The 21,361-nt window shown below is 48.9% G+C and overlaps 1 protein-coding gene, 1 non-coding gene and 1 pseudogene across 4 annotated transcripts; 2 read left to right on the plus strand and 1 right to left on the minus strand.

Moving 5' to 3' along the window:
- The first annotated feature begins 3,421 nt into the window (after positions 1-3,421).
- Positions 3,422-3,541, plus strand: LOC120973000 (5S ribosomal RNA). The gene has a single exon (XR_005767129.1). It is a non-coding gene; the product is annotated as a 5S ribosomal RNA (ribosomal RNA).
- A 326-nt stretch (positions 3,542-3,867) lies between these two features.
- On the plus strand, positions 3,868-3,986 carry LOC120973115 (5S ribosomal RNA; annotated as a pseudogene).
- A 256-nt stretch (positions 3,987-4,242) lies between these two features.
- On the minus strand, positions 4,243-20,741 carry LOC109773232 (protein trichome birefringence-like 11). 3 transcript variants are annotated; one of them, XM_020331932.4, is made up of 4 exons: positions 19,958-20,741; positions 10,651-11,046; positions 5,565-5,723; positions 4,243-5,114 (listed from the first exon to the last, which is right to left on the minus strand). In XM_020331932.4, the coding sequence occupies exons 1-4, from the start codon at positions 20,554-20,556 to the stop codon at positions 4,736-4,738; spliced, it is 1,533 nt and encodes a 510-aa protein (XP_020187521.1). In that variant the 5' UTR covers positions 20,557-20,741; the 3' UTR covers positions 4,243-4,735. The 3 variants fall into 3 exon arrangements, with proteins under 3 accessions (XP_020187521.1, XP_020187523.1, XP_020187522.1); XM_020331934.4 differs by having other exon boundaries at positions 4,243-5,163; XM_020331933.4 differs by lacking the exon at positions 4,243-5,114 and adding an exon at positions 5,213-5,470.
- Between the last annotated feature and the right edge of the window lie 620 nt (positions 20,742-21,361).

Below are 21,361 nucleotides of genomic sequence, written 5' to 3' on the forward strand. Positions count from 1 at the left end.
CCGCATCCTCGTCGTCGACTCGGCGGAGGAAGCCTGCTTGATCAGAGGGGCCATGTCCGGGACTGGGCTCCGCCGGGCTGGTATTGGGAGGTGCTACCTTCTAGGGGGCGTAGGTTGGTGAGGAGCCAGCCCGTCGTTGACCCGATCCTTGTTTGGTGTCGGTCGCGTGGGCCAGTGACGGTGTCGAGGCTTCCGGACACCGCGGAGGTGGTACGTCACCGTGTCAGCGAGGAGGACGAGCACGTCCGTCGCTACATGGTTGCGTTGGAGGGCAGGTTCGACAATACCTAGCAGGTTCTTCAGGGATCTCACTGCAGTGATCCTGTGATGGTTCCTTCTCTTTGGGTGTCCACCGCGCGCGTCGATACCCATCGGGCGCTACGGTTCTAGTTGTATTAGCGATGCTATATGTATGATAGTATTCGAGGTGTATTAGTGATAATATTCGACGATGTACGGACGCAAGAGATGATGTAGTTTTGCTTATAATTGAATGCATGCTAATTTGAATACTACTTTATTTTATGATTTGGTTTTGCTTATTGAATGCTCAAATTGGAAAACTACTCCTACTTTGAATGCTAAAATTGGAGAGCACTATGCAAGGCGTATGCATTTGATTAGTTGATAGCTTATAGGGTTTTTATTTTTGCAGAAATCTAGAAGCCCCCTCCATCATCCCCGCCGTCGTCCCCGTCACCGAGCCCCCTCCGACCTCGAGGTGAGACCAGCCAAATCTCCATGTCAATATGAGTCCTATAAGATATTTTGAAATGTTTTTGCTCATATTTTCAACCATTGAAATGTAATGGCCATCAAGTTTGAATGCTCATATCATGTAGATAAAAACATGTATATTTTTGTTCCGGCAAATTTTAGGCGCTCGATATGTCCTTTTTTAGAAAGATAATTAAACGATATTTCGGGTTGACTTTAAGTCTGTCGAGTCTCCACCATATATGAGAGGACGAAGAATCCCGACTGTTGTCGTGGGGGTAGCTTCTCCTTCATTCTCGTGTGCTAGACAATTTGGTGTAATGCACTCGGGAACGAAAGGAGGAGCTACCATCACTGACGGTCGCAAATGTCAGATAGGAATCAGTGAGGGAGAGTCTCCACCATATATATATGAGAGGACGAAGAATCCCGACTGTTGTCGTGGGGGTAGCTTCTCCTTGATTCCCGCGTGCTAGACAACTTGGTGTAATGCACTCGGGAATGAAAGGAGGAGCTACCATCACCGACGGTCAAATATGTACACCACGTGAGCTCATATTGTTTTCAAGAAAAGACTCGACAGACCGATAGTCAACCCGTGATGAATAATAATGATCTAATTTATGTTTTTTAGTACATATATTTCATTGTACAAGTTTAATATTTGAATTATGAACATAGGAAATGTCGTACTCAGACGAGAAAGTCTCCTGGGGGAGTGCGACTGGTGCCACGACGACCGAGGTCTGTGCGACAGGCCTCACCTGGACGAAGATCGGCGCTTCAGCATTAAGCTGGAGGAGACCTTCGATGTTGAAACGGTACGCAACGATGACAAGTGTTATTTTTTTCGTAATTAAGCACGACTTCAAATATTTCAACATGTACTTTTCATCTTTTACAATTCGACTAGCTTATCCCATGCCATGCAAGACGCTATGTCTTGGAGAGGATGGGTTTTGAAGACCATGAAAGTTCCGAAACAAAGAAAATTCACCTAAGGACCCATCATGGTGTGGATTTTGAAGTAAAGTTGTACAATTCTGAGAGTGTAACCCATTTTGGTTGCAAAAAATGGGAAGCACTTTGCAAGATGTATGGTTTTGATGAGGGTATGCTTGTCACCATGGATCTTGGTGATCCTGAAATCGAGCAAGACAATATGGACATTTGGGTCCTTGTTGATACGCCTCCAATTCTACCGCTATGTGAGTTTCTCAAACATAGTTATTAGCTAATTTATATTGTTTATTTCAAAATAGTTGACAGCTTATTTGCATTGACAGCTTATTTTCATTCTTCAAAGAATGTGCGGAAGATGGTAGACATAACCTACTACACCGAAGGCTCCGAATTAACTTATCAGGAGAAAAATCATCTGGTCGCATTTTGTACTGATCTTGAGAATTATAATATCTACAATCAAACTCCTCAACATTATGGTCAATACGTGCCACTAGTGCACGTGTTGAACTACGGTAACTTCCATGGAGATGCCCTGGTAAGATTTTTTACTATTACGACATCCGTGCATCTTTTGCATACTTCTAAAACTAGTACATCATTGCTAACTATGAAGTTATTATTATGTTTTTCAACAGAGAATCCCGATGGCTTGTGTGCCCCATTTGATGTATCAGAATGGTAGCCTTGATGTTTTGAACATACAGCCAGGTCATCCTACGAATCTCAACTGTCCATACCAGATTTCTAAAAGAAGTGGAGACATGAAAATCAAAGAATGGAAAAAATGTATGGACAGTCGTAAGGAGGTTCTTGGAAGCAAAAGGAAGCGAAGCGCAAGAATTGGAGATAGGATGATCTCCATTCTCCATAATGGAGAGTCAGGGTCTATATTGTTTTATGCTATTTTACCTTAAAGAGGGTATTTAGGTCCTACCTAATACTGATGATCATGTGCTAAGAACAATTAAGTAGGGTTGGTTCGATGACTATGAGGATGATGATCGCATGACTTGTTATTAATAACGAGTAGAAAGTTGTATGATGATGATTAGTAGAACTTATTATTATAATGATGCATCATGCGAGCATGAAGAGTTATTATATAGTAGTGAGTGAAATGAACATGGATTGGATTGAAGTGAAGGCAACATGCATGTGTGGTGCATGTCGAAAGTAGTACTAATCCAAACTTGATCAAGTTAGGATTAGTATTACTTTCGACACGCACCACATCTTGCCTTCACTTTAATCTAAGCCATGTTTAGGCATAGCAGTAGCATTGATAAACCAAGCACAGAGATAAGAGAGGACACTTCTCTCTATTAGCTAGCTAACACACCCTAAATTACCCCCTAAACCACCCCCTTTCAGAAAAAAAAAAACCTCAGCCCCTGCCAACTGCTGACGCGTGGATGCCTATTGGTCATGGTTGGTGCCACCAACCGGGACCAAAGGCCCTCCTGCCTGGGCTCGCCGCACCGGCCACGTGGAGGCACATCTGTCCCGGTTTGTGTAAGAACTGGGACTAAAGGCCTAGGGCTTTAGTAACGACCCTTTAGTCCCAGTTCAGCAACCGAGACAGATGGGCCTTACGAACCGGGACAAATGGCCCTTTTTCTACTAGTCGTGGTAAACTCGTCTCCATAGTTGAGCGGGAGCGGCCAAAGCAATGTACAATCGTCTTTGTAGTGGAGCTGGGAGGGGCAAGCATAAGGGACGAAGACGGGGGTAACATGTTGGATGCGATCATACCAGCACTAAAGCACTGGATCCCATCAAAACTCCAAAGTTAAGCGTGCTAGGGCGAGAGTCGTACTAGGATGGATGACCTCCTAGGGAAGCCCTCGTGTTGCATTCCTTTTTTAATTTTTTTACGCCGCGTGCAAAACAAAACGCACGTGTGCGGCATATATTTACCACGTTTTATTATTTTCACGTTTGCGGTAAGTTTTAGCTCGCTGCTCATTATGCACGTGTGTAGCGGCGGTGTTGTGGCGCGGCAAGCGCGTTCTGAAAGGGATCGAAACCGTGGAAATAGGCGCTGGTCCGGTTCAGAGGGAGGGGTGGAAACCGTGGTAAAATCGTCTCCATAGTTGTGCGGGAGTGTCCAAAGCAATGCACAATCGTCTTTGTAGTGGAGCTGGGAGGGGCAAACATAAGGGTCGAAGACGGGGGTAACATATCGGATGCGACCATACCAGCACTAAAGCACCGGATCCAATCAGAACTCCGAATTTAAGCATGTTTGGGTGAGAGTCGTACTAGGATGGGTGACCTCCTGGGAAGTACACGTCTAGCGACGGCGTTGTGGCGCGTCAAGCGCGTTCTGGAAAAAGGTCAAAACCGTGGTAAATGGCGTTGCTGCGGTTGAGAGGGATGGGTGAAAACCATGGTGAGCATAAGGGACAAATATAAGAATACCATGTGGTATGCCATCATGCGTACTAGCACTAAAGTACCGGATCATCTCAGTACTTCAATGTTATGCTTGCTGTGACGAGAGTAGTACGTAAATGGGTGTTTGCTAAAAATAACTTGCTATTCTCACGACAACATAAATTGCCATGAAAACCATACATTTTACCATGTCATTCCAGAAAATGTCTGCACAATTACATTTCTCATTAAATATTTACATTTGTCCCGGGAGGGCTAGAAATGCCGAAATGTGCAAATCAACTGCCCGAGCCACTGAGAACATGCCGTTGAGGATAAAATTCCCGAATTACATACAATCACCACGGCAACACCCCCAATATGACATCAGCCAAATAAAGTAATAAACTATGTACATCATCGAATGCAGCACCCCTAATCTATGATCACATCGGCGAAAACTTTGGCTGCCTCTGTGAAACATAGATATTGGTATGCCTTTCTTTAATTTTGCTCTTATTCGCACTCTCCTCTCAGCATACAACATATTAGAGTGGTGCAACTTCCTGCAAGCCAACTCCTATCTTGCAGCATCATCATGCATGAGGATCACCAACCAACCTTAGATACAAAGCTTCACCGGCAAGCATCGGGTAGCCTACCCACAGAATTTCAGTCAGCTTGTGTTCAACGTTCTTGAAGCAGCAAGAGAAACATTTTGGTCCATCATTGTTTGCCTTTTCATGAAGATGGCGTACACAAGCTCGTTCCAGGTATCAGGAACTCCAGGCAAGCACCAATGGCTGCAATCCTGTCTGCGCAGGGGGACAGGCCCCGAAGGGCTGATGTAAACTGACAGGTGACCATCTTTTCGTTGCGCCGTCATTTGTGTCACGTTCAGTATAGCTAACCCAGGCAGCTTGGGTCTTGTGCTGCTCCCAAGAACATTATGGACAGGCTCAAGCTTGTCAGCCCATTGCTCCAGCGATTTAAACGGTGTCGCATCAGGAAGAGTTTCCAAGTGGCAACTCCCTCCACTCTTCCAGTCGCCACCTCTAAGGAAAACATGGATTACTCTAGTTATGGATCAGTCAATTTGTCCACCTATTGTTAAATTGGTTTGAAAATGGGAATGTGAGAAATTAATCCAGTGTTTTATAGCACAGAAGTCAGGAAGCCTCTATTTATTTGCTTTTCAAGTTCCTATACAAGATACAAGAAGCAGCACTTTCCAACAAAAGCCCAACCCGTATTGTCATATATTCAGTAAAATTGTAAAACAGCTGGCGAAAGGTGGATCATATATCAAACAATAATGTTTTGGCGAAGTTCGAATATAAACCATAATGAATAAATTCTGAGCCCAAAACATATTGTGTCAAGCCAGTAACACGCGATGATTGTTTGGTGCCTTGAAACATAATCATTGTCAATGAAAATGCTATATCAAGGAAACATAAAAAGGAATACGTAGCAGTGATGGATAAGTGGTTCATTAGACATACCTGAAGTGCACAGGAGCATAAGTACGGAAGATGACCTGGGTCTTGCTTGTGTTAACTTTTTTGTGAACCCAATTGAATAGTGTTTGTATTGATTTTTGGTACGCATCAATAACAGTCATCTTCATCTTCACCTTACCGCCTTCTTGAAAATAGGCACCCCTGGCATAGATAAAGAAACCATCGTTTGAAGTCAACTACCGAAGGTGCAATTGTGTTGTGGTGGTTCCAAAAGAAATGGACTACAGATACGATGCATAGAGCATGTTGGGGACAAGAAATCTCATACTAGTAAGTTCAAAGTATGTAATTGAAGAACAAAAGAGTTCTTAGGCCTCTTTATTACCCATTTAGCTCTAACCACATCTTAACATTCCATATCCTCAATAGTCTCATGAATCATGCTATAATAGTTCTGTCAATAACTATCAGAAAAGTATACACATGAACAAATTAAAATATGAGTGAAATGCGTCATTAGTCCATGAACTCAAATTGATTGCACACTTTAGGCCAACAACTCAAGAAGTGATCGAATTTGGTCCGCAAACTCGTTGATTTGATCAAATAAGGCCAAAACCGGCCCGAGAGTAAAAAAACCGGCCACGCGGATGCCATGTCATCATTCCGTTGACCATTCATGAGTTCACTATTTTTACAGGGGTGTATCTGCAAATTGACCGATTTTTTTTACAAACCATCCTAAGGGCGTATATAGACTGAAAAAGTATTAAAAAAACCATGCATCGCCCAGTACTTGAACTTGGGTCAACCGGAATTTTGATTGCCTCAGTGACCACCGCACCTACACCACACACGCACAATAAATTTCAGCCTACTACATATGTACGTAGAATCAGGAGAGATAAAAAAAAGAAGATCCCTCCAGATCGTTTTTCAATCATGCGATCCCTTTCCAATCATGCGATCCCTTTCCTTCTGTTTCGCTTGACTGTTGCCTTGTTTGTCGCTAGATCGTAGCGTTCCATGGTTTCATCTGCCTTCTGTGACAAGCAGGTTAGGACGACGCACCTCCGCAAACGACCACAGCGGTCGTCCTCTCGACGCCGTCTAGCCGCAGATGGCGCCGCGGCTGCGCGAACGGAGCGCCCCCGCACCCTCATATGGTATGTATCTTCTTCCGTTGTCCCAGAGAGAGACAGAGTTCGTGTGTGTTCTGGCCAGGAGAGTTGATCTCACCGAATCGATCCAATCCATCAGAGCTAGTGCAGGCGAGAGTCACTTATATGTATAACAATACGCGGCTAGACGTGCGAACACTGTCAAGCTGTCCGCTTGCTTGCTTGCTTGCTTTGCACAAATACGTTTATTAGCTTCTGGGCAAATCATGCTAGCTATGTGAGAAATCATGATGACTGGACGTTAGATCAGAGAGAGGATGCATATAATTGTAGTGCGGATTTTTTATTTGAACTGAATATGTGATCTATGTTTTCTTGTTTGTCGTGGAATGCAGAAATTGATTATGGTTTGTTCACCCTGGAGGTACATCACAATGGCTTTTTCTGTGGCTCGGGAAGCAATAGGACATATTTGGATGACAGAGTTGATTTTTTCGATTATTGTGAGGCAGAGGACATGTCTATTTTGTGGCTTGTTGATTTGTTAGAGCGACTCGGTTACCCTGATAGTGAAAAGTACAAGATATATTTGCTCATGCCTGGGAGAAGTATTACTGAAGGACTTTCCTATGTGTGGTGTGATGATGATCTTCAGAAGATGATGAGTACAGTACCGAAGAACTGCAACAGCATAATAATTTACGTCGATCAAATGTTTGAAATTCCTGTTAACATATGTGATGAGGTTTCCATAGAAGAAAAGGTTTTAGAGGTAAAGAAAACTCTATAATGATATTGTGTTACTATTGTTTGTCTTGTTATAGTTCGTCACCATTTTTTATGCTGTTTTGCAGCCCATTGTAGGTGAGGGGGTCGATCCTGAGAGCATTGTAGGAGAGGACATGTTGCAGGCAAATCAAGGCAGGTTGCGGACAGAAGAGAAAAGGTTGCAGAGATTGCAGAAATTGCAGAAATTTAAGAAACTGAAGGATGAAGAGTCTGATGACAGCGACCAGTTGGATTCAGATGCAGATTTCTTTGATAGTGACAATGACCCATTAGATGGGGATGATGACATCTTTGCTGCATTTGTGGACCATGATGTCATAGATGCAATGATTACTAGCAAAGGCAAAAAAGTAGTTGAAGTAAATGAGGATGGTAAGGACAAGAGGAAGAAGAAGAAGAAGAAGAAAAGTAAAAAGGAAGATTCTGATGAGGAGTTGCTTCTTCCAGATTCAGATGACGAGAACTTCAATTTTAAGTTCAAGTCTTTTGCTGAACATGACATGGCAGACCCGGAGTTCAAGATTGGAATGACTTTTTCAACGGTTGAGCAGTTGAGAGAAGCAATATCTAAGTATAGCATAAAGAATAGAGTGGCTTTGCACAAGACTAGAAATTGTAGAACCAGGGTTGAGGTGGTCTGTGCTGAAGGTTGCCCCTGGTATTTGTATGTGACAGAAGACGGCAGGTCCAAGAGCTTGCTTGTGAAGAGATATGTTAATGAGCACACATGTAGCAGAGAGTGGGCTATCAAGGCAATGACTGCTCCCTATCTTGCCAAAAAATATGTGGAAGAAATAAGAGACAATGAGAACATTGATGCAAAGTCATTTGGCAATAAGGTGCAAAAGGACTACAATTTGGCTCCTGGCAGAATGAAGCTGCAAAGGGCAAAGAAGAGAGCAATGGCTATTATCAGAGGAGATGAGGAGAAGCAATATAATTTGCTTTGGGATTATGCGGAAGAGATTAGGAGATCAAACCCTGGGAGCAGTGTCTTTCTTAATTTGGATGCAAATGGTTTGTTTGAAACTATGTACTTTTCTCTTGATGCATGCAAGAGGGGCTTTCTGGAGGGTTGCAGGCCAATTCTTTTCTTTGATGGTTGTCACTTGAAGACAAGGCATGGTGGTGTTATGTTGACAACAATAGGTATTGACCCTAATGATTGTATCTTCCCAATTGCCATGGCTGTGGTAGATGTAGAGTGCAAAAACAGTTGGAAATGGTTCATGAACACTTTGAAGCATGACCTGAACATCCACGACCACACAGCAGCCTTTACTCTTATGTCAGATAAGCAGAAAGGGCTGATACTTGCAGTGCAGGAAGAATTTCCAGACAGTGAACATAGGTTCTGTGTAAGACATCTCTACCAAAACTTCAACACGATTCACAAGGGGGAAGTTTTGAAGAATCAACTTTGGGCTTGTGCAAGATCTAGTAACAAGCCACAATATGAAAGAAACATGGACAAATTGAAGGCTCTGAGTCCTGAAGCATATGGATGGCTTGATAAGCACCCACCAAACCAATGGTGTAGGGCTTTCTTTGATTGTTTATGTAAGAGTGACACACTCCTCAATAATCATTGTGAAGTGTTCAACAAGTAAGTTACCGAATGATTGTATTACGTGTTCTCAATAATGTAGTTTTGTTGTTGTTGTTGTTGTTGTCGTACAAATCACCAGAGTTATTGGAGCATGATAAAATCTTGAGAAAAAATAGATAACAGAACCACATATGTCTAATATTTTTGCTAATAATTTCAGAATTTTATAAGTTTCAAAAATATGTTTAAAATTAATTCTTTGCATGCTGGTTTGTTTTGACAGATTCTTCTGCAACTTGTATGTTAGCGTGAGAGGGACAGGGACAGGGAGAGCAAGAGTGAGAGGAGGAGCAACCGATGGTACTGCTACCCATGTTGAAGGAAGTAGTGCTACTGCTAGTAGTGTGCAACAAGGAGGAGGGACAAGTGTTGCCCACGCTGCACCAAGAGCAAGAAGAGCGAGAAAAACAAAAAGACCAGTGCCTGGAGGTGATCATTGGAATGGTTATGAGCACTCAAGATAGTATCAGTTGCTCTACAGAAATAAGTAGAATGTTTAAGTGCAAGTATGTGCAACCTGCTTGTAATGCAATTTCAAATGGTTTCAGAACTATGTTTTGGAAGCTTTTAGAACTACGTGTTGTCACTGTTTAAAAACTATGGAATAAGTGCAAGTATGTGCAACTTGCTTGTAATACTTTTTCAAACGGGTTACAGAGTGATGTGTTGGATGGTTTTAGAACTATGTGATCATTTGGATTTTTTAAAAACTACGAATGATATTGTCATTGAAGTCATGTTCTATATATTTTCTGTAGTGTGGGTGTATATTGAATGTGAGGTTTTGTATTGTCGTCAAGATTTATACATATTACTTTGATATTCTCTGAAACCCACTGATTTTATATACATATTTAACAATGATTACGTGAAGATATATATAGTAGACTGCCTATTTGAACATAAATCACATCATGGTGCATTGGTCTGGAAGCCAACTTCTAACCCAGACTGCCTGTGTTCAAATACTACAGGACACACGTTTTAATATTTATTTTTTCTCCTGATTCAGCATAAATATATACTCGGCACCATGTTAGTCTGCGAACTTTGTGTTATTCCAGTGGTTGGTGATGTGTTGCCTGTTCGGAACGGCCAAGGTTCAAGTCTTGGGCAACACAATTTTTAATACTTTTTCGCTCCAAACGCCCTCAATTAGCATGGTCTATGAGAAAAAAAAAACCCGACCAATTTGCAAATAAAACCCTATAAAAATAGTGAATTCACAAGCACTCAAAGGATCAATGACATGGCATCCACGTGGCCGGTTTTTTCCTGGTCAGACCGGTTTTGAACTTATTTGATCAAATCAATGAGTTTGCGGACCAAATCTGATCACTTCTCGAGTTCTTGGACTAAAACGTGCAATCAAGTTGAGTTCATGGACTAGTGGCGCATTTCACTTAAAATATTGTGTATACTAATAAAATACTACTCTGCTGGCGTGTATACTAATAACTAGTACTATGTTAATTTTGAATTTGAAAGGTGAATTCATGAACGTGGAGAAGGTATGGTAAAAATAAAAGGACGACATCTACAAGAAACATTTAACAATGAAGTAGGACAGGTTAGTAAGTCAACATAATGTATATTATTAGCTGCTTACCCTCTAATTGTTTTCTCGTAATTCCACCAATGCCCAGTGTTAAAGATCAAAATATCAGCATTGCTCCACTTACCACGGTCTGACATCCAATCCATGGCATCCACCTTAATTGTGTACTTAACAACCTTAGGGGCTCCAGCTGGTGCACGGCCTTGAAGGACTATAAAAGGAGATCTGTAATACTCCACAGTGCAATTGTAGTCGCTAAACTTGAAAATCAAGAAACCCGTGTGCTTTGTGATGGGACTTCCATTAATTTCATAAATGGACTTCTTGTTGGGAACACCACTAGAGAGCATACAAAGCAGAGACTCCCATTGGTTCCTTCCAATTGAATCACCAACGAATACTACTCTTCTATTCCGTAGCTTCTCGAGCATAAATTTGGCATCAAATCTAAGAAATGGGAGAAAAATAATAAGTTAGAAAGCAGAGATAAATTATGCTTAGAGGAGAAAAGCAAATTGTTCTGGTTGCTCCGCTCACATAGACATGATTAGAAGTAAGCAAAATCTTGAACTTACATAATACAAAGAAATTGACGGTCACTGTCATTGGTAGCATTCACGTTTGCAAAGAGTTTGAAGTTGACATTCTCAGTAAGATTACTACTACGATTATTCCAAGTAAAAGTAGACTGTCACAAGCACCACATGTACAAGTTCAAACTTAATTACAATGCTCTGTTCTTCAGCTTCACCATAAAGGCTCTTGATTTGTCTGTCCATCAGTGATGTGCAAAACACTGTTGAGTATATTGATTAGATTGGAAACATAGGTTAGACTAGGAAATATTCTACCTTGCCTTGTACTCAAAGATAATCATGTACTTCTATATATATGTCCATGAGGCTCAAGCAATACATCAACTATTCCACCAAATCCCTCTCTCCCTTTTAACATGGTATCAGCCTAACCGATCCAAACCCTAGCCGCCGCGCGCCACCCCCGGGGCGGCCGGCCTCATGACCGCCGCTGGGGGCCGCGTCACCCGTACCTAGGGTTCGTCTGCCGGTCATGTTGACCGGCTGCCCTAGAGAGTCTTTTTGCCGATCCTTTGATCCGGATTTTCTCTCTTGCCGGTTGTCTTAGTCGGCGTTTCTTTTTTATTTTCCGATCTAAAATCGGTTTGCGTCGCCCATCGTCATTCGTCATCTACGAAGCGCGTCTACTTCATCAACGTCTTCCTCAACTCCGACGAGATCGGTTGCGCTGGCACGGCGGTCGCGTACTGTCTTGCGCTAAACCGTAGTGTTGGCAACATCGCCCGAGGCCACTCTGTCCGCCCGAGTGCGTCCCTTGTCGCTCCGTCCGCCTTTTCCCGTGATGCTAGTCGCGTCTTTGGTCTGTTCAACCACACGCGCTTCTCGGCAGGATCATATGTGAAGATCATCCTCAAGTATGCACGTCCTTTTACCGATCGAGCAACGAATTGCAGTTGCGTCGTCCCTTGAGACCGCAGCGTCGCTGTCATATGGTTTTCACTGCGGCCGCATCGACCTATGTGCTACCACTGCGTCGCCCCTTCGGGCCGTAGTGCCGCGGTCCGCCGCCGCCCCGAGGCCGTCCGCTCTAGGCCTTTCCGTGGCTACACCGACCCTCGCGCTGCCGCTGCATCGGCCCATCGGGCCGGCGAGCGTGGAACGCAGTCTCTGCCGCCGCCCCGTCGTTCTCCATTTGGATGCACCGCTCCGCGCGCTACCGCTATGTCGACATTCGTGCCATAGTGCCGCGGCCCGCGGTCAACCGCCGCACCGAGGCCGTCCGCTTCAGGCCGTCCCCGAGGCTGAATTAACCTCGCGCTGCCGCTGCGTCGCCCCGTCGAGCCGTCGCGAGCGTGGCATGTGATCCCTGCAACCGCCCTGAGGTCTCCCCGTCGTCGCCCCGACCCGCCCGCCGCTGCTGTGTCGTCCCTTCGGGTCGTAGCGCTACGGCCCGCGGTCCACGGCCGTCCCCGCGCGTCGACTTTAAGTGGTATGCGCCGCGCTGCCTCCCTTGGCGCAGGAACGCCACTGTCCGCGCCGGTCTTCGTCACGATGTTGGGTTCTTTCTCGCCTACTTCGAGCATCGCCGTCGCACTTCCTTCCTAGCCGCCGCCGCCGCCGTCGCTCTTCTTCCGCGGCTACACGGCGCCTACCTCAACACCGGCGACCCCCGACTCAACATCGACCACGGCATCTCTCGCACGGCTACCTCGACCACGGCATCTCTCGCACGGCTACCTCGACCACGGCATCTCTCGCACGGCTACCTCGACCACGGCATCTCTCGCACGGCTACCTCGACCACGACATCTCTCGCACGGCTACCTCGACCACGGCTAAACCACCCTACGCTCTCGGCTACATCGACAAACGAAACAAAGGGCTACCGCCTTGCTTGAGCGACCTCGTCGGTTGCCACTTCAGCCACGACTCCGTGATGCATCGACCGTTACGACTGTTGGAGGGTGTCTGTCGGCTTGCCTTCGGATTCTTCTCCAGTCTCACAGTCTGCGTCGTTACCGTTGTGACTGCGGGGATGTTGAGTATATTGATTAGATTGGAAACATATGTTAGACTAGGAAATATTCTACCTTGCCTTGTACTCCAAGATAATCATGTACTCCTATATATATATATATATATATATGTTCATGAGGCTCAAGCAATACATCAACTATTCCACCAAATCCCTCTCTCCCTTTTAACAAACACAACAAACTATTTGCTGCAGTCACATGCATGAAAACAAGAAATTTAACTGAGAAAGCTAAACCAGCAACATATCCCAAATTTCACCGTGCAGCTGAACACATCTTAATAACAATAGAAAGAACAGAGGACTCAACAAACTACAGGAAACGGTCCACATCCAGTCACATGTGGCAAGAAAGATGGTAACATTGTTGCCACACGCAAAAAATTGTACAATACCATTCAGTTAACTAATATATTTACATGTTGATTGCTAGATTGCATCACGATTTAACAAAGCCATCACCATCCCAATTTCTTCCTTTTGACAAGTTCGCCCTGTTGAGTATATGTGTTATGTGCATATTATGTATTGGGCACGTCTCCTAATTCTTTGTATAGTTAAGGTCCGTGGCCCACCTTTATACATCATATATACATGCCTATGCATGAAAAGCAATACATCGTGCAATTACAACATCATACATGGTATCTAGGTTTTCTTCCTCCCTTCCGCTCCGCCGCCGCCGCCGCCGCTCGCGCCCCTGTCGCGACCCGCCGCGTTTTGCCCATCTCCACGCGCTTCCGAACGCATCGCGCGAGCCCGTCCCCACGCGCTGTTGCCGCTTTTCCATCGCGCCAGCCGCTCCCGCCGAACCTGCCTCGACCCGTGGCGCTGCTGCCTCGTGCCTCTCCATGGCCGGTACCTCCCAATCAGCTGCAGTACAGGTCGTGGCTACTCCGTCTCCCGTCAACGATGAATTTGCTAGCCCGCCAATAGCCCAAGCCATCGATGGATTTGCTAGCCTGCCAATCGCCCAAGAAGCCCGGCCCCCAGATGGATTTCGTCCGCAGCCCCCACACGTATACGGCGCCCATCAATTATACGGTGCCCTGCAGCCTGCTGGTGCTCCGTCCGCGGTCAACCCCTGGTGGGGGTACGCCTCTGCCGACCCGCCGCCGGCGTTCTACAGCGCGGCCCCGTCGCCATACGGGGTGGCCGTCACCTATGACGCGTCCGTTCCCACGTACGGGAATCCTATGTACGGGGCATACGGTACTCCGCCCGCATCCACTTACAGGTCTTCACATGCGTACGGGGCTCCGCCCGCGTACTGGTGGGGTCATCAGCGGGCCAGCACTCGCCCGCTGGGCAGCAGCCAGACGGCGTCTAGCACCTGCAGCATCTGTCAGCGGGCCCGCAGGTTTTTTCGGCGGGCCATCCGGCCTACCCGGCATCGTAGTTGCAGTTGGGACTGTGTGGAGCGTACCCACTGCCGCCGTTGAGCGGCGGCTACGGCTTCCCCATGGCGTCTCCGTCCTCCTCGCCGGCCCTGCCGCCGGCGCCTTGGGACCCGGTGCTCCTCACCGGCCTGCATGCCGCTCCTATGCCGAACAATTACACTGGAGGTGGTGATTGGTACATGGACACCGGTGCTACGGCTCACATGTTTGCTCATCCTGGTAACCTTGCCTCCTTCACTCCTGTCTCCACCGACCGCCGCATCATTGTCGGCGACGGTTCCACGCTTCCTATCCCACATGTTGGGCACACTTCTTTTCCTTCTACTTCTACTCCATTATCTTTGTCTAACATACTTGTGTCACCTCATCTTATTAAGAATCTCATTTCCGTTTGTTGTGTCATTCGTGAAAACCCTGTTACCGTTGAATTTGACGAGCTTGGTTTTTTGTCAAAGATGCTCGAACCAGAATGGTACTTCACCGATGTGACAGCCCCGACGAGCTCTATCCGGTGCACTCGCCTTCATCCTCCACCACCGCACCGGTTGCTCTCTCCGCTGGCGTCGATCTCTGACACACTCGCTTAGGTCATCCCAACCCCGTCACACTTCGTCATATTCTTAGGAGTTTCAGTTTCAGTTACAATAAGATTGAGGATCACACTTGTCATGCATGTCAAGTCGGTAAACATGTTCGCCTACCGTTTAATAATTCCACTACCATTGCTTCTTTTCCTTTTCAGTTGATTCGTAGCGATGTGTGGACTTCTCCGGTTCCCAGTAACTCGGGCTATTTATATAATCTAGTCATTCTTGATGATTATTCTCATTATGTGTGGACTTTTTCTTTGCGCAGAAAGTCGGATGCACTCTCTACCTTGACGGCTTTTTACTCCTATGTTCGCGCGCAGTTTGGGCGTCCCATCCTTGCGCTTCAGACAGACAACGGAAAAGAGTTTGACAACCTCGCTTTCCGCACCTTTTTGTCGCATCACGGCACAGTTTTCCGCCTCACATGCCCGTACACTTCACAGCAGAACGGGCGAGCCAAACGCGTCCTTCGCACTCCGAATGACTGCGTTCGCACGCTCCTGTTTCATGCATACGTGCCGCCTCGTTTCTGGCCGGACGCACTCGCCACTGCATCACTTCTCCTTAACATTAGACCCTGCCGCCCACGGTGGAACTACGCACCTCACCATCTTCTCTTTGGTACGCCCCCGTCTTATGACGACTTGCGTATTTTTGGGTGCCTTTGCTATCCCAGCACTGCCGACACTGCTTCTCACAAACTTGCACCTTGATCTATCGCTTGCATCTTCATCGGCTACCCCTCCAATCCAAGGGATATCGGTGCTACGATCCCGTCTCCCACCGTGTGTTCACTTCCCGGCACGTTTACTTTGATGAGCATGTGTTTCCGTTTCACCAGGTACCCCCAGCTGTTCCTCCCGCCATTGGTGACGCGGGCTCCTCGACGCCTCTCCCAGGGCGCTCGCGCGCCTCTCTTGGCGCGCCCCCCGCATGCGACGCCTCCTACAGCCGCGGCGCCCCCGACGTTGGCGCCCGCGGCCCCCACGCCCCCCCCCCCGGCGCCCCCGACGTTGGCGCCCGCGGCCCCCACGCCCCCCCCCCCGGCGCCCCCAACGTTGGCGCCCGCGGCCCCCGCCCCCTCCCCCCGGCGCCCCCGGTGCCCGCGGCCCCCTCGGCACCCCCCCGCGCCACCGGCGCCCGTGGCGCCCGCGGCCCCCCCAGCGCCTGTGGCCGGTCCGGTCACCCGCGCCCGTACGGGCGTTTTTCGCCCGAGCTCGCGCTACGCCTCGGCTGACTACGTCCATGCGGCGTCCACCTCTGAGCCGTCGCCGTTGCCGTCCTCCGTTCGAGCCGCTCTTCGTGACCCGCTCTGGATGGCTGTGATGCAAGAGGAGTTTGACGCCCTGTTGCGCAACCAGACGTGGCAGCCTGTTCCCCGTCCCCGGCACGCCAACGTGATTACCGGGAAGTGGGTCTTTAAACACAAGCTCCGTCCTGATGGTACCCTTGATCGCTACAAAGCGCGCTGGGTCGTTCATGGCTTCCGACAGCGTGCTGGCATCGACTTCACCGACACCTTCGCTCCGGTTGTCAAGCCCGGCACGATACGCACGGTTCTCCACCTTGCGGTCTCCCGTGCTTGGCCGGTGCACCAGATGGACGTCTCCAACGCCTTCCTCCATGGTCACCTCGAGGGGCAGGTCTTCTGCCAGCAGCCCACCGGGTTTGTTGACCCGGCGCTTCCAGACCACGTGTGCTTGCTTTCGCGGTCCTTGTACGGACTCAAGCAGGCTCCGCGCGCTTGGTACCAGCACATCGCGGCGTTTCTCCACCAGCTTGGGTTCCGCTCTACCCGCTCGGATGCCTCGCTCTTCGTCAATCATCAGGGCTCTGACACGGCCTACTTGCTGCTTTATGTCGACGACATCATCCTGACGGCATGTACGGCTGGTCTCCTCAGTCAGCTCACGGCTCGTCTTCGTGCTGAGTTCGCCATCAAGGACTTGGGTCCTTTGCACTACTTCCTCGGTATCGAGGTGGTGCACCGTCCGGATGGCTTCTTCCTTCATCAGCGGAAGTATGCTCACGAGCTCCTCGAGCGCGCTGGCATGCTTAACTGTAAGCCCGCCGCTACGCCTGTTGATACGAAGGCCAAGCTTTCTGCCACGGTTGGTTCTCCTGCTTCGGATGCTGCTTTCTATCGGTCTATCGTTGGTGCTCTCCAGTACCTCACTCTGACTCGACCGGAGATCCAGTATGCCGTGCAGCAGGTGTGTCTTCATATGCATGCTCCTCGAGACGTTCACTGGGATGTTGTCAAGCGGACTCTCCGCTATATCTGTGGCACTATGGATCTTGGCGTCACGCTTCATGCCTCCGCCAACACCGCCCTCACCGCCTACTCCAATGCAGACTGGGCGGGCTGCCCTGACACTCGTCGCTCCACTTCGGGCTATTGTGTCTATCTTGGACCCTCACTCATCTCGTGGTCGTCCAAGCGGCAGCCTACGGTTTCTCGTTCCAGTGCTGAGGCTAAGTATCGTGCGGTAGCCAATGCCGTCGCCGAGTGTTCGTGGCTTCGCCAACTGCTTCAGGAGCTCTCTTGCCCTGTTGATCGTGCCACGGTGGTCTACTGCGACAACGTCTCGGCGGTCTACCTCTCCGCTAACCTGGTGCATCATCGACGGACCAAGCATATTGAGTTGGATATTCATTTTGTTCGGGAACAGGTTGCCCTTGGCCATATTCGTGTTTTGCACGTCCCTACTTCCCAACAATTTGCCGATATCATGACCAAGGGCTTGCCTACGGCGTCATTTGAGGAGTTCCGGTCCAGTCTTTGCGTCAGCCGCGGTGCCGCTTCGACTGCGGGGGAGTGATGAGTATATGTGTTATGTGCATATTGTGTATTGGGCCCGCCTCCTAGTTCCTTGTATAGTTGAGGTCCGTGGCCCACCTTTGTACATCATATATACGTGCCTATGCATGAAAAGCAATACATCGTGCAATTACAACATCATACACGCCCAACTGAAAATTAAAAACTACACAGGCACAACCAACCTATCCACGTGACCAAGAACCCGTGATGGATTGGAACTTGTGAGTACAAATGCGAATTGTGCATTCTTTGGTGCACCACCAAAATTGATAAAGCATTTTCTGATTGCGTGGAGCTTGGGTGCTATGATTGGTAAGACAGAAAGGGTTGACATGCCCTTCATTCGTGCACAAAGGGCTGCGAGGTTGTTGGTCAGTGTTGTGAGTGTTGAGTTCATACCAGATGTGGTTAGATGGACACATGCTAGAGTCACTTATGTTTTAGGGCTTGAGATCGAGGATACTCCGATTTCCCAGGATGGGGATGAGCCACAGGACATGGAGATGACTCAGCGGGGTGGCGTGTCCGGGAATCAGGATAAGGGGTCCGATGATTCACTGCCGGAGTCGGACAAGGGGCCTACTGCGAAATCTGATAAGGTAGACACATCTACCAAAGAGACACCCCCGTCCACTACTCCGATGAACACGCTTCGCTTTGGTTCGTTTGCACCGAGTTCGGCTCCTAGTCGGTTATGGAGCACCAGGGTCGAGGCAGGCGACCCGGCGGAACTTGAGTTGCCACCAGTGTTGAGTATGGCCTGCGAGGCGTTGTTTGCGGATTCCACACCCGATGGGATGGTTGTTTCTGCTGGGTTGACCGAGTGTGTGGGGGGGGGGGGGGGGCGCGGGCAGGAGGCCCCGGTGCCCGTCTTGACTTCTTTGGGAGGGGTGGACAGGCGGTCTATGGCGTTCCTCACACACAGGCTTCACCGGTCGAGCTAGGGGTGAGGTGCGGGAAGGAGTCCCGTGCTGTAACCCCTCCACGGGATGCCACCATCCTGAGTGGCGAGCTAGGGGTGAGATGCGGGAAGGAGTACCGTGTCGCAATCCCTCCACAAGAGTGCGCTCTGCAGGTTGGCCAGGGGACGAGCTGTTCAGCAAGGGGGAACGGGCCTAGTGAGCAGGCGTGTCCACGGTCCTCTTCCCCTTGATCTCGGCGGCCGAGGCCCGCTCGACTACGCCCTACCTTCCTTCACCGGCGATAGGGGAAGGGCGTGGGAGTCGGGACCGTACCCCTCGAGAGAGGACGACGGAGGAGCTTATCGCTTTCGGCGGGATAGCGGATCCGGTGTCGGCTGGCAGGCGTGTCAGCGACCGGATCTAGGGACAGCCAGATGCGGACGACCTGCAGGTAGCGCGTGCCAAGAGGGCCGCCATGCTTCGTCATGCCGAGGCTACTACAGGTTATCTTCAGAGCTACAGCTTGGATCCGTACGTGGTCTTTACTCACTCCTATGGACTCCAGGGAGCCTTTGGTTACTGGGTGCAACCAATGAGAGATGGTAGCTCGGGTTATCTTCAACCGGTTCGGATGGCGCTCGCATAACAGGATAGGAGTCTAGGGAGCTTATCCATCTTATTACCGTATCGGTTGTTATTGTCCGCCTGTATTTTTTGTCGTTTCTTTACTTTATTTCGCTCTGTTTGCGAGCTGTAAGACCTTTTTGACGTTATCTTCTGGATTATTAATAAGAGGGCCGGATGCATCATCATGATGCAGAGGCCGGGGGCATTGCCTCCGTTTCCAACAAAAAAATCTCGCCAGAGAGTGACATGTCAAAATTCATGACAGATAACGAATTTAAGGTTCTTGTGCGTTGTGACTAGAAATTTCTCAGACACAACAAGCTTGGCAAAACTACGTACTAGCATTCATGTCGATTTGTACATAAACCAAACGGAGGGGTACTACTTACTAGCTAGTAGCAAGCAACGGCACAAACAAGAATCAGAGAACTCGAACCTACAAACCTGGGTAGATCGCAGCGCGACGGCTGCCACCGCCATTTGACATAGGACGCGTCGGGCCGGCCGTTTTCGGAGCACCGGAACCCGCCGTCCAAGAAGGGGCAGTCCTTGGAGTCGTAGAGCGGGTAGCTGTCATCCCACACCCAACTCCCGTCGAACAGGTCGCACTCCTCCTCCCCTGCCGCCATCGCCGCCGCACCCCTCTCCGGCGACGGCGACGGCGACACCTGGGCTGCGATGGAGACCCCGCCGCTCCAGAGCTTCCTGGGCGCCGCCAGCGCGTGGTCGACGGCGGCGGAGTATCGTAGCGACGCGCTGCATACGAGCAGCAGCAGCAGCGCGGCGGTCGCCGTGGCCAGGACGGCGAGCCCCACCATCCCGGCCTTCTCCAGCGGCCTCCTTATCGCCCGCCGCTTCGTCGGCGACCCCACCATCCCCTCCCCCGCGAAGCAAGGCGAGAAGAGACCAAGAACAAAAGCAGGAAGGCTGAAGTTTATGAGACGAGGACGAGAGGCGAGCGGCAAGCGAATAGAATTTGTGTTCGTCTGGGTTTTGATTTTGGGGAAAGCGAAGCGTGCGGACTGTGGAGTGCACTTGGGCATGCACCACCACGGCTACCCCATTCGTCGCCATGAGCCATTACGGCATTACGGTTGTAGAGTGTTAGCGTGGCCGAGGTGCCGACTCTAGTAACAATGGTAAGATTTCTGCAGCCCACACGGAGACGCCATTCTTTTCAGGCTAGCACGGAGAGGAGACGCCATCTGTTTCAGCATCACTGTCCCGTGGAATCTTCTCATGGGCCACACGTTGACAGAGGACGTGACAGGTGCTCGTCCGTGGTTCACTTGTTCCGAATTGCCGACTAGATGCCATTTTCTCGTGTGACAGCAGCCTGATAAGTGCTCGTATGTTGTTCCAATTCTAGGTTGCTATCGCCTTTTTTTATATATTGAGCCAAATCCACTAAAATATGGACCACTGAGTAGTGTTGCCAACGATTAAAATCGCTGAATTGCAACGTGCTTTCTCAGATCCTATCCATATTTTTTCAAAGGGGCTTTGCCACCACGAAAGATTCTTTTCCCCTATCCATCTGTCTCAGCACCGTGTTCTTGGGGGGACTACGGTAGCATGCCGGCGGGCTCCGCCACCAGGTACTGGATTAGAGGGTGGGTCTCAGGGCCTCCCTCGTCGGGCGGCGCTTGGAATGTCCCCCGGCGTAGTGCAAATATTTTTGAGGGGTTTGCGTAGTGCAAATAATAGGAGCGTGTCTGTAGGCACTTCCTATTTGGCGGTTCAGGCGTCGTTAACATGTATTTTCCAAACGGACGCCTAAAGTGCCCCACGCCGGGTCGGTCTAGCTAGGTTTTTTCCTTCTGTGTTTTATAATTCACCAAAATCCAC

The sequence above is a fragment of the Aegilops tauschii genome, chromosome 1 (assembly GCF_002575655.3).
Source record: "Aegilops tauschii subsp. strangulata cultivar AL8/78 chromosome 1, Aet v6.0, whole genome shotgun sequence".
Taxonomy (NCBI): Eukaryota; Viridiplantae; Streptophyta; class Magnoliopsida; order Poales; family Poaceae; genus Aegilops; species Aegilops tauschii.